A 13,068-nucleotide genomic window follows, 5' to 3' on the forward strand; every position below is an offset into this window, starting at 1 on the left:
GAGTAGGGGAGATGCGCGAGAGAAATCTTGTATATGATTGTGGGAAGGGGAGATAAGAGGGGAGTAGAGAAGGAGATCTTGTGAGGATCGGAGGTTGCGTGCAGGAAAGTACTGGGAGACGAGGTCACAGATGTATGGAGGAGACAGGTTGTGGATGGCTTTGTATGCCATGGTTAGGCTTTTGTACTGGAGTCTCTGGGTAATGGGGAGCCAGTGAAGGGATTGACAGAGGGGAGAGGCCGGGGAGTAGCGGGGGGACAGGTGGATTAGTCGGGCAGCAGAGTTTAGAATAGATTGGAGGGGTGCGAGAGTGTTAGAGGGGAGGCCACAGAGCATGATTCATGAATTTGCCTACCATCATAGGTTCATGTACAGTTTTCTAGGAAAAGAGTTCATAGAACTGAATTGATTTGTTAAAACATGCACTCATTCTGGCTTTAGGAGTCTTGTAGCAGGTAATATTAGTGATTGACAGCCTTCCCTGTATATCAGGTTTCCTGCCCACTAACTCCATAAGGCCCGAATAAATATGTCTGCTGTATCTTATGCCACAAAACTTGAAGGAAGTCTTTCACCAAAACTCAATTGAAACTACTTCTAAAGTCATATAAGGGACCCGTATAAAAATCATCTCTACAGTATAGTTTTCACTTACTTCATATTTCAGAATTTTTTTTTTAATTCCTATGCAAATGAGGGAGCGCTGGTGCACCAAGAGCTTCAGTGCACTAATCTGCCATCTCAATTACCCCCTTATATTGATTGACACACAGTAGTCACTTAAATTGAAACTATTAGTGTGCACACGAACACTGCAGGAGCCCATGAGTTGGCCCACACACTGATAGTGCAGGTATGATCCCATCTCTCTCTGTGTGCAGTGGCCACCCGCTACACTTCCTTGTATCTTTGTCCCGAGTGGCCGTTGCATAATCTCTTGGCTCAGGCATTGTCAATGCACACGGGTAGTGCTGACAGTTCAATCCAGGCAGCTGTCGCACTGGGCAAGCCAGTGCTGTCTGTCAATCAATATACAGGGAGGTTGGCGGTGGCATAATTGAGAGGGCGGAGGAGTTCACCGAGCCCTTGGCCACATCAAGGGTGCATCATTGCTCCCTCATTTGCATAAGAAATCAAATGCTTTTTCTGAAAAAATAAGCAAAAGAACACTACACTACATGGTTTTTATAGCAGCTAAGTCCCTTATAAGACTAAGTAGTTTAAATCGAGTTTGGGGCGTGATAGACTAGTCCCTATTAATACGAGTCTTTTCAGCACTTCCAGCTCATTCTGCCATGCTCCCTTCATCCCTATTCATTAACCCAATGTTTCCCAAATGCCAGTCCTCAGGGTCTTTAACAGATCATGCTTTCAGGATTTTCTTAGTATTGCACAAGTGATGGAATTATTAACAAGGCATCAGAAATTCCCACAGGTTATCTCACCTGTGAAATGCTAAGGAAATCCTTAAAACATAATCTGATCGGGCCCGTGAGGACTGGAGTTTGCGAAACGCTGCATTAGCCATACACTTTTGGTGCTGTCCTGCTGGCACAGCTGTTCTTTATTTGTCATCGCCTGCATTCATAAGGCTTGACAAACTCATAATTCCTTCTCCAGAAAATTATGAATAACAATATTGTTGTCACTAATCAATCTTGTTGCTGGGAATTATCGACATGTTCAATCAGCAAAGAAAGAAAAACAAAAATAAATGCACAATTAGTTAATTAGTCATTGCTGACTTCCTTGTAACAACATTGGACTATTTTATTGGTTGTATTTTGGTTACAAGTTTGTGCAGCTACTGGTTTTCTGTGATATCTTGTCAGTTATACAGGACAAGACATACATAATTTTCTACATTTTGTGCTTTAGTTTCATTGTATAATTGTTTTTAAAATCTTTTAAGCTGCTGTTCATATGTAGGTCGACGAGGAGGAGGTCCTCAGGCTATATCAATAGGAAAGAACTGTGATAAGTTTGGCATTGTGGTCCATGAACTGGGACATGTGATTGGATTTTGGCATGAACATACTCGTCCCGACAGAGATGAACATGTGACGATTGTAAGGGAAAATATACAGCAAGGTGAGAACATAAGAATATTCTGAGAATCCTCGCTGCAGAAAATATAGGTTTAGGTTTGAAGTGGAAGCATCATGGAGCATCAAAATCTCAGCTGCCAAGTGGTGGGTACACAAGGTTAAAAACTTAGCACCAAGGCCTGGATGCTACATTTGCCTGTTCTCCTTTACAAAATCATCACTAGAATTGTTCTTTTAAAGCTTTGTGAATGTAGTTTTTATGGCTGTGGCAGCCCCATACAAGCCTGGTAGTGCTGAGCATTGGATGCAGAGGTGTAAAGTACACCAAGACAGGACCTGGTATAAATAAAAGGAAAGTTTTGCCTATATCAATTTTTCAAAATAAAAAGCAATGCGAAAAACATGAAAAATGTAGGTATATTTTTTTCTGTTAATGCTTATAAGGCAGCCATTTTCTTGAATAGCTGTAAATTGCATTTAGAGATATTCTACAAGAGCCACTTGCTCCGTGGACCATAATAGTCTCGAGATGTTCACTGTTATTGGAACTTTTTCTAGGCATGTTATGTACTCTGTGCAGAGGTCATTGTGGGGAAGGGGAACATAATGAACTAATGGGAATGCTGGATCTTGTGTTATCGATATTCGGTCATGGCCAAAAGTGTTGGCACCCTTGAAATTGTTCCAGAAAAGGAAGTATTTCTCCCTGAAAATTATTGCAATTACACGTGTTTTGTTGTACACATGTTTATTTCCTTTGTATGTATTGGAACAACACAAAAAAAAAACTGAGAAAAAAGACAAATTGGAGAAATTTTCACACAAAACCCCCAAAATGGGCGGTACAAAACTGTTGGCACTCCCAACTTAATATTTGGCTGCACACCCTTTGGAATAAATGACTGCAATCAATCGCTTCCTATAACCATCAATAAGCGTCTTACACCTCTTAACTGGAATTTTGGACCACTTTTCTTTTGCAAACTGCTCCAGGTCTTTCATACATGATGGGTGTTTAATGGGATTTAGATCCAGACTCGTTGCTGGTCACTTCAGAACTCTCCAGCACTTTGTTTCCATCCATTTCTGTGTGCTTCTTGAAGTGTGTTTGGGGTCATTGTTCTGCTGGAACACCCATGACCTAGGACACAAACTCAGCTTTTTGACACTGGGCACTACATAGCGACTCCAAAATCCTTTGGCAATCTTCATATTTCATGATGTGTTGTACACAGTTAAGGCACCCAGTGCCAGAGGCAGCAAAACAACTCCTAAACATATTTGACCCTCCACCATATTTGACTGTAGACTCTTTGTCCTTTTCATTTCGTTTTCGGTAAATAGTAAAATGATGTGCTTTACCAAAAAGCTTTATCTTGGTCTCACGCTTTCCCAGAAGGGTTTTGGCTTCCTCATGTACATGTTGGCAAACTGCAACCTAGCTTTTTTATGTCTGTGTCAGCAGTGAGGTCCTTATGGGTCTCCTGCAATAGCATTTCATTTCATTCAAATGTTCATGGATAGTTTGTGCTGACACTGATGCACCCTGAGCCTGCAGGGCAGCTTAACCTCTTTATGACCTATGACATATAGGTATGTTACAGGTTGCCTTCCCCTTTTTTGCCCCGTGGCTGGCACTCATTTCAGATGAGCATTCTAGCTAGGCATAGCATGGATGATCGCAGCTTCAAGTCTCCTAAGGAGACTACTGAATCAAGTAAAAAGTTAAAAAAAAAGTTTTTTAAATTATTAAAAGCAATTTTTAAAATAGAAAAAAGTTAAATCACCCCCATTTTGCCCCATTCAAAATAAAACAATTGAAAATAAAAAAAATAAAAAAAACACATATTTGATATCGCCGCATTCAGAAATGCCCGATCTATCAAAATCTAAAAAGAATCCGATCGGTAAACTGTGTAACAAGAAAAAAAATCAAAATTCACGAATTATGTTTTTTTGTTTCCGTAACATTGCAATAAAATGCAATAATTGGTGATCAAAACATCATATCTATCCCAAAATAGTATCAATAAAAACATCAGCTTGGTGCACAAAAAAATAAGCCCTTACCCGGCCCCAGATCCTGAAAAATTAAGACACCACAGGTCTCTGAAAATGGCACATTTTTTTTGTCATTTTACAGACTTTAGATTTTTTTTACCAGTTATACAACCTAGTAATGACCTGGAGAATCATAGTGGCAGATCAGATTTAGCATTTAGTGAACATGGTTAAAAAATAATAATTTGGAATTGCACCTTTTTTTGCAATTTCATCACACTTGGAAGTTTTTTCTTTTTTTTCCAGTACACTATATAGTAACATCAATGTTGTCATTCAAAAGTAAAACTCGTCCCGCAAGAAACAAGCCCTAACACTGCCATTTTGACAGAAAAATGAAAAAGTTATGGCTCTAGGAAGCAGGGAAGCAAAAACGAAAATGGAAAAAAACAAGGTGATAAAGGGGTTACATTTCTTTGGAACTTGATTGGGGCTGCTTATCCACCTTCTGGACTATCCTGCATTGGAACCGTTCATCAAGTTTTCTCTTCCATCCACATCCAGGGAGATTAGCTACAGTGCCATGAGTTGTAAATTCTTGATTATGTTGCACACCGTGCACAAAGGAACCTGGAGATGGACTTGTAACCTTGAGATTGTTTATATTTTTCAACAATTTTGGTTCTCAAGTCCTCAGACAGTTCTCTTCTTTTTCTGTTCTCCATGCTTTGTGTGGCACAAACATACAATTCAAAGATTGAGTCAACGTCTCCACTTTTTATCTGTTTTTTCAGGTGTGATTTTCATATTACCCATTCCTGTTTCTTGCCACAGTTGAGTTTGAGGGAGCATCACGTGTTTAAAACAAAGTTGTTTACCCACAATTTTGGAAGGTGCCAACAATTTTTGTCAGGCCCATTTTTGGGGTTTTGTGTGAAGTTATGTCCAATTTGTCTGTTTTTCTCATTTTTTTGTGTTATTCAAATATGCCCAAAGGAAATAAACGTGTATAACAAAACGTGTAATTGCAATACTTTTCTGGGAGAAATACATAATTTTCTGGAACAATTTCAAGGGTGCCAGCACTTTCGGCCATGACTGTATGTATATGTCTGGGTATCTGTGGAAGATTAACACAAATATATTCTTCAAAAATATATGTTTAACATAAAAACTTAATTTAAAGAATAGCCCTTCTTACGATCTCTCATTCTTTTACTCAGTCTGATGAATGAAGCTGCTATGGCAGATGAAAGGTGTATGACAACTATAAAGTTTAGTGGAGGACGATTTTTGGTCACGAGCATTTGTGCATAGATCTTTAGGTTTTGAGTGGAAGTTAGCTATGTGCGCACAAAGTCATTTAGCGCTCCAAATGACATCTGGGTGTTTTCCATGTGTCCTTTAAAGGTTTATTATTGACCTGTATGGTAAGGTACAGAGCATTTTCTGAGCAGAAAATGGTATTTTAATAGACATGTAACTACTTTTAACCACTTGGTCTTTTTAGAAACCTGATGTGGTTAAAAGATATTCAAAAGCCTGAACTTATGCACATCAAGTTGTTTTGACATAGAAATGGATATGTTTATTCTTTTGAGTGTTTTCTGATTTTTCAGCCTGAAATCAGCCTGAAAGAGACATCTTGTGAACATACCCTAAGGTTATGTGCAATCAATGTCTTTAAGACGCCAGTTGACCCTCTGAGGTTTTCCTAGGCTAATCCACTTCAGTCAAAAGCTGGCAGTCTTTTTTTCTCAAAGGGCTGTTTTCTGGCAGGTTTACCATCATTTTTGGGCTACCATCGTTTCTGCCATTGTTTTTGCCTCTAGCGTCTTTTTTTCTATTGTTTAAACTCTTAACTACAGAGCGGCTTCGAAGCGGAAGCTGCCCAAACAATCAACATGCTACTTCTTTGAACCACTCTGCTGTTTCTGATCACTGCAGCGGTTAAAAGAAGTTAAAAACGACTGAACATGTGCACAGTAATGTCGTGACATTGCTGTGCATTATGTCCAGTCCTTGCAGAGCCTTTAAAGGTGGATTCAAGGTGGAATCTACCTGAAAAAGACATTGCGTGCACATATCCTCAGCATGTCCATACATGTACTTTCATGTACTAAAATCTTCACAATGTACCTTGACTTTTTGATCTTAAAAATATTACTGTGTCTCAGGAAAATCTTCTGTATCTATTAGAAGCTAAGACAGTGGTCTCCAACCTGTTGCTCTCCAAATGTTGCAAAGTGTAAAAACTCCCCCATGTCCTCCATAGGCAGGTTGGAGACCACGTTTAGTTGTGGTGATACTTGCTCCTCAACTCACGGAAACCTCAGAAAGACCGAAGGAAAAGTGATGTTTCTCAGTGAAGAAGTTTTATTCTAGAAAGCATTTGAGGTCCACTCTTAACCCTTAATTTATTTATTTTTTTAAGGTCAGGAATACAACTTTCTGAAAATGGAGCCAGGAGAAGTAAATTCTTTAGGAGAGACATATGACTTTGACAGTATCATGCATTATGCCCGGAACACATTCTCAAGGTTGGAATCTAAGGTTATGTCTCTTAAGTTCTTCATAGAATTTGTTATTTTACTATTTGCCCTATTAAGTGCTTTGGTTCTTTATTTTGACGTGTTGTTTGTGGTATACTCAAATATCTCTGGGTTATGTACTGTTTTTTTTGTTTTTAAGACTTTTGTAATATATTACTTTATAATTTGCATCGAGTCCTTTCCCATAGATAATGTGACAACCAGATTTGACTGCAGTCAGTATCACTCTTTGGCTACGGTCACATGAGTGACGATTCTATCTTCCAAGAGAATCGGATTGATTATGGTAATGGAACCCTGCTAAAACTCTGATCCGAGTTGATCAGAGTGGCAATTTACGGTGATCTGATTCTCTTGGATGAAAGAAGCGTATCACAGTTGGGGTGAAAATTTCAATGGAGAAATTAAGTTCTCAGTCTTCTCCCTTGTCAGTGTCCACGTAAATCGGATTGCACTCAGATAACAACCGAGTGCAGTCAAATGTAGCAACGAACCTGGTGGAGGCCAAAGAGTGGAAAATTGGAAATGGCTGTAGTCCTACCTGTATCCTTAGGTTTTGGGTAGGGCTAGGCTTCAATTCATGCCATGATGGGTAATATAAATTTCACAATATACTCTAACTTTGTTATAGATTTCAGAAAAATATATTTTGGATCAATCAGACCCAGGTTTTGATATTTGTCCATAGGAGAGGCTTGTACATCTCTAAGCATTCTCTGCTCATGGACCAATGCATAAGCGCCATTAAAAAATACAAGACATATCTTCCCTTAGAAAATATAGGAATCCTTTTAAATGTCAGGACTAAGGTCAAGTCTTACCCAATTTAATGGAGTACAACACAACTGGTCCAACTCTCCCCTTTTTGCCTTGATTTAGAGGATATGCTTCCGAGGCTTTGGAAACACAGCTGTGTCATTTTCGGTGAGTGTAAACTAACTTGGGCTTGTCTCATACTGGAGTCAATTGTTAAATGGCCGCAAATATAGAAGCGGAAACTGTAAACTGATCCCAAGGGGCAGCTGTGGTCAGGCTGAACGTAATTCCGAAAATGAATGCAAGAGCACAAATCTCCCTGGTTATAAGCCATATTCTTCGCGTCTATCAATTGCAACCAACCAACTTAAGTTGACATAAGGCTGCTATCTGGTAACTGTTTTTATGAAGAATTCCACCCAAAGCTGCATAATAAATTCTTAATCTCGGATGTTCATATGACCTTTAAAAGAGGTTGGTTCATTACTGTTTTTGGCATTGAGTTATTCGGTTTCACGCAAGTAAACATAAGCCGTCTTGGTACCCATGCTAAATGTGATATGTAACCACCTGGTAGTGTATTTAAGAAATATTTACAAGCTGTATGGTGTAAGAAAAAGTAACATAACACATAATTCATCCTACTCTTTTTCCGGGAGTAATGGCCTGTTAACTACAGACATACAATGGCCGCTTGTTAGATATAAACTACAAGCACAGTTGCTTCCTTACAGTCATTTCCGTCTGGTTTATTTCATACTAGTGCTGGGCCATAAGCTTTTCTGTACATTCAAGCATTGTGCCAGTCTTTTCCATTATACCCCAGAAATTATTTATATTTGTATTCCAGAGGCTTTTATGTATTAATATTGCAATGAAAGGACCATGATAAATGGTAAACTTTCCCTACTCTGAGACGCTCCCTCTTCCTTGCTAGGAAATTAAAGTTGTTCATACCTATTAAATGTACGTAAGCCAATGGTGATTTGGCCCGGAACCAGCTAAATATGTATGGGGGTGTCCTGACTCTTCTCTAATGGGAGATTTTGGGAAAAAGGATTGGGCATATTTGACTCTACTGTCAGCACAAGTAGTGGCATGACTGTTATGACTGCATAGTTGACACCTTTTTATTGTAAAGATTCCCTTTAATAGGCCTCATCTTTGGTTCTCATACAAGATGAGCTGCTGCTAGGGGTGTCTGATAATGTCTTATTTCTGATGATGCCATAAAAACCCGTAAAGTGCAAATAGGGTCTTATATAGCTGTTTTAGCAGCCACCGGGATTCAGCGTGACAAGATGCCAGGAAAAGTGGGTAAGATCTGCACTGCTGGATTATCAGTCAAGGATCCAAGGATTCATAAAAATTGTTTATTGTCAACGCGTTTCAAAGTCATCAGACTCCTTCTTCAGGACAACCACAAGACCATGTGGTTGCTTGAAGGAGGAGTGTGATGAATTTGAAACGCACTGACAATAAACCACTTTTCTTAATCTTGAATCCTTGACTGATAATCCAGAAGCACAGATCATATCCAATTTTCCTGGTATCTCGTTAATGTCTTATTCCTCACTTCTTATTGAAAACACTTGATAATTGAATATGAGGAATAGCAGTCATTTATATGGACGACTGACCGACAACTTAGGCTGCTTTCACAGTAGCGTCGGTACGGGGCCGTCGCGCTGCGTCGGCCCAGCGTACCGACGCATACTGTGACAAAAATGCCCGACGTGGGCAGCGGAAGCAGTCTTAAGACGCTTCCGCTGCCCCATTGCAAGGTACGGGGAGGAGGGGGCGGAGTTTCGACCGCGCATGCGCGGTCGAAAATGGCGGTCTCGACGCACAAAAAAGTTACACGTAACTTTTTTTGTGGCGGTGGTGCGCAAAAACACGACGTGTGGCACTGCGTCGCAATGCGTCGGGCATGTTAGTCTATGGGGAAAAAACGCATCCTGCAGACAACTTTGCAGGATGCGTTTTTTCTCCTAAACGACGCATTGCGACGTGCTGCCAAAAACGCTATGGTGAAAGTAGCCTAACTAGATAAAAGGTGCATGGCCAAATTAAAGCGCAACCATTATTTCAATTTATATTTCATAAATCAATACTAAATGTGAAACTGAGAAACTTTGTAAAACATCTTATCAGAGAAATCTGTTTTATTTTTAATTAACATTTTAACATTGGAAGTAATAAAATACAGTTTTTTACTTCTATTTTAATCTACTTCTTTCCTTTCCTTGATAGAAATTTATCAGCGGTAAATTTAGAGACTAATATGTAAATTTTGAAGTATAAAACCCCGGCTACATGGGTCAGCTTTAAGGGAACCTGTCACCCCCCCAGGCGTTTGAAACTAAAAGAGCCACCTTGTGCAGCAGTAATGCTGCATTCTGACAAGGTGGCTCTTTTAGTTCTGGGTGCTGTAACTGCAGAAATAATCCGTTTTGTAATTTGTCCCAAATACCTTTTCTTCAGTCCTGGAGGCAGGCCTTTCCCCCCCTGCTGCAGACGCCACACAGCCGTCACTCAAGTCTTCTTGGCGCCGGGCGCCGCCTCCTCGCCGCTGTTTTGAAGTCAGCCGGCGCCTGCGCTCTTTTCTCCTGCCTTGGGCAGGTGCAGTGAGCGCTGCCCGTCCTCTGTCCTCATATGTAGTCCAGCTGACTGCGCCTGTGCGGCCGCCCTGCCTGTAAATCCCAGCCCCGCAGTGTCTTCTGACTTATTCTCACTGAGGAGCTGGGATTCACAGGCAGGGCGGCCGCACAGGCACAGTCAGCTAGACTGCATATGAGGACAGAGGACGGGCAGCGCTCACTGCGCCTGCCCAAGGCAGGAGAAAAGAGCGCAGGCGCCGGCTCATTTCAAAACAGCGGTGAGGAGGTGGCGCCAAGAAGACTTCAGGGATGGCTGTGTGGCGTCTGCAGCAGGGGGGGGGAAAGGCCTGCCTACAGGACTGAAGAAAAGGTATTTGGGACAAATTACAAAACGGATTATTTCTCTAGTTACAGCACCCAGAACTAAAAGAGCCACCTTGTCAGAATGCAGCATTACTGCTGCACAAGGTGGCTCTTTTAGTTTCAAACGCCTGGGGGAGGGGGTGACAGGTTGCCTTTAAATTAAGAGAAAACGTGTGATAATCCTCCTGGACTGATCAGTCATTCTCAATCCATGGGTAAAATGTATCCAGTGAATATAGAATCTTTCTATTACTGAGATGATAGTCGGTGCTGACAAAGTTGTCTGAACTTTAACTGTCGTTTCTGGAGAACTTGCAGTAGAATCTGTGTCTCTCTTTAGCTCCTCCTCACCCTTTCCATAGAATGTTAGAAGCACTAACTGTCATCTCCTATCTTAGTAACCGATTTTACCCATTGATCAAGAGTGAAAAGTCCATCCAGGAGGAGAAAGAAGCAGATTTCTCTGATAAGACATATTGCAAAGTTATTTCTCTTCATGTGCACTATTGATTTATGAAATGAAAATGAAAATGATGGTTACTCTTTAGATAACAACTGCAATGGAGCTATTTCCACTGCTTATCTCAGTATTTAGCCACTATTATTTAAAGGGGTTTCTAGACAATTTTTTTTACATAACCAAAGTGTCAACTATTTAAAACTTTTTTTCTCTTCGACACTCGCTCCAATCTCAGCTCTTCATCACTGCCTCCTGCGTTTCTTGATGACCTGCAGCAGTCACTACAGTACCCTTGAATGCTGCAACCAATCACTTGCTCCATTAGTCTTGTGCCAACTACATTAACATCTCCACTGAGCCCAGTGATTGGCTGCAGCAGTCAGAATTCTTTGAGACAATTATTGTTTGAGCTTTTTTTTTGGCCCCAAGACTTCAGATTGGAGCATTTGTACAACATTTCTTCAAAGACTTTCTGGATTCTGGTTATAATGAAATACTTGTCTTTCCCTTCACAGAACATATTTGAGCTAATATTATAATTTGATTACGGCTGAGTTTTAAGACATGAATTTACTGTCCTTTACCACTAAAACCTTAGTCAACAAATCAAATATTGTAAGTTTAGTATTGAAACCATTCCAAAAACACCATGTCGGTGCCTTTGTAGTGCTAAAGAGTATAACAATGGAGGAACGATGTGAAATTTGGAGAAACCGCTTCTAACATTTGCTTGGAGCATCCATGATATTCCTAGTCCAGTTTAGAAGGGACTCGTTCTACATACGAGTACTGAGAACAAAGCCAGTTTCCTGATAATGGAAATAATTTTTATATTTAGCTGTTGTAGACTTAGCTGAAAATTAATTGGCATTAGGGAACTTTTTTTTTGCTCATCAGAGCGTGTAAGACCTAATCTTTGTTCAAATAGAGTGTAATGTGGTCTTGTATATATTGGACTAACGTCACATGAATTGCAGATTCGCATTCGCGAATACGTTAGGGACATTGAGGCTGCTCGCGATGTGGAAGATGTAAACATTTTGAAAACAATCCCTAAGCATTTTCGCCTGAAACACAAATGCAACCCAGCTGGTTTCCAGGCTTGGGGGATTGATAGGATCCGTGCTGGCATAAGGGGGGGTGACACAAAGCGGGTGCTTGCCCAAAGAGAATGCAGGTGGATCGCGGGACTTAATACCGTGACGCCTGCAGGTCTTAATGAGCAGTTGAGCTTCAGCTCATATTTATGAACCTGAATTCACGTTTTTTTGTGTTGTGTTTTTGTACATTGTGTCTTTTTTGCTTCAATTAATTTTTTTATTTTTTGTACTCTTTATTCTTGTTAGTTCTTTTAGTGATCAAGTATTCGTATCATCGTGATGTGTGAAGTGATAGAGATCGATCTGGGCTAGTCATGTAAAACCTGTATCTCCAACATCTCAGCTATGGGCATTAATTATTGGAAATCTACTATGCACAATTTTATAACTATATGTCATTATGTTTGTGATATTGGTGTTTTTCACTATATTTAATATGTATATATTCTATACAGTTTGTATTAGTATAATGGGCAATATTTGGACATTTAACATTTTCACTTGCACTTGAGTATACGTGTACAACTGCTTATATGATGTAGTGATTTTTGATATTTATATTTAGTGCACTGACGTTACCTTCATTGTATATGCACCTTCTTCTCTTTTGTTTTATATTTTATGAACAGTTGGTATACGTACCCTGTTCCATCTTCCTAGTAGTCCAATATGCGCATGTCTGCGGACTACGTGATCCGGGACATCTCTGATGGTGCTGGGTGGTGACGTGTGCTTGTCAGCAATGACGGGCCCAACTGACACTCATCGTTAGTACGCCCTGCCGGAAGTGATGTAACACCTGGCGCGTATTTCCGGATACATGCGCCGGCATCACGGACATCTGGAGATATGGGTATTTATATGTGGCCTCATACATGACACACTACCGCACCTTGAGAAACAAAGGCGAAACGCGCGTCGGTGTCGACATGGCACGTGTCCAGACTTTGATATACTATGGGTAAGCAATGCTGATGGGGGGATGCTATAGGCTCCATTGATCATGCGCGCATTTACAATCATCTCTGGAATATTTTGGCTTTTAATACTCATTCCCTCACACATAATCATGCACCAAGCACTTTATGGGTTACATAGTATATCATTGGTTGTCTGGACATTGGTATCCATCAATACCTGATTCCAGTCTGTAATGTTTTAATTGTTTTGATTAATAAAAGTTACACG

At 40.3% G+C, this 13,068-nt stretch overlaps 1 protein-coding gene across 2 annotated transcripts in view; it reads left to right on the forward strand.

Moving 5' to 3' along the window:
• The window catches only part of TLL2 (tolloid like 2), a 253,017-nt gene that overhangs the window by 182,161 nt on the left and 57,788 nt on the right, over positions 1-13,068 (forward strand). The window contains exons 6-7 of one of the 2 annotated variants that reach the window (XM_077259078.1): positions 1,913-2,091; positions 6,484-6,589. In XM_077259078.1, coding sequence (XP_077115193.1) covers positions 1,913-2,091; positions 6,484-6,589 — 285 coding nt within the window. The remainder of the gene's footprint in view (positions 1-1,912; positions 2,092-6,483; positions 6,590-13,068) is intronic. The other variant, XM_077259079.1, reaches the window with a different exon arrangement.

This window comes from Ranitomeya variabilis, chromosome 4 (genome assembly GCF_051348905.1).
Source record: "Ranitomeya variabilis isolate aRanVar5 chromosome 4, aRanVar5.hap1, whole genome shotgun sequence".
NCBI classification, from domain to species: domain Eukaryota; kingdom Metazoa; phylum Chordata; class Amphibia; order Anura; family Dendrobatidae; genus Ranitomeya; species Ranitomeya variabilis.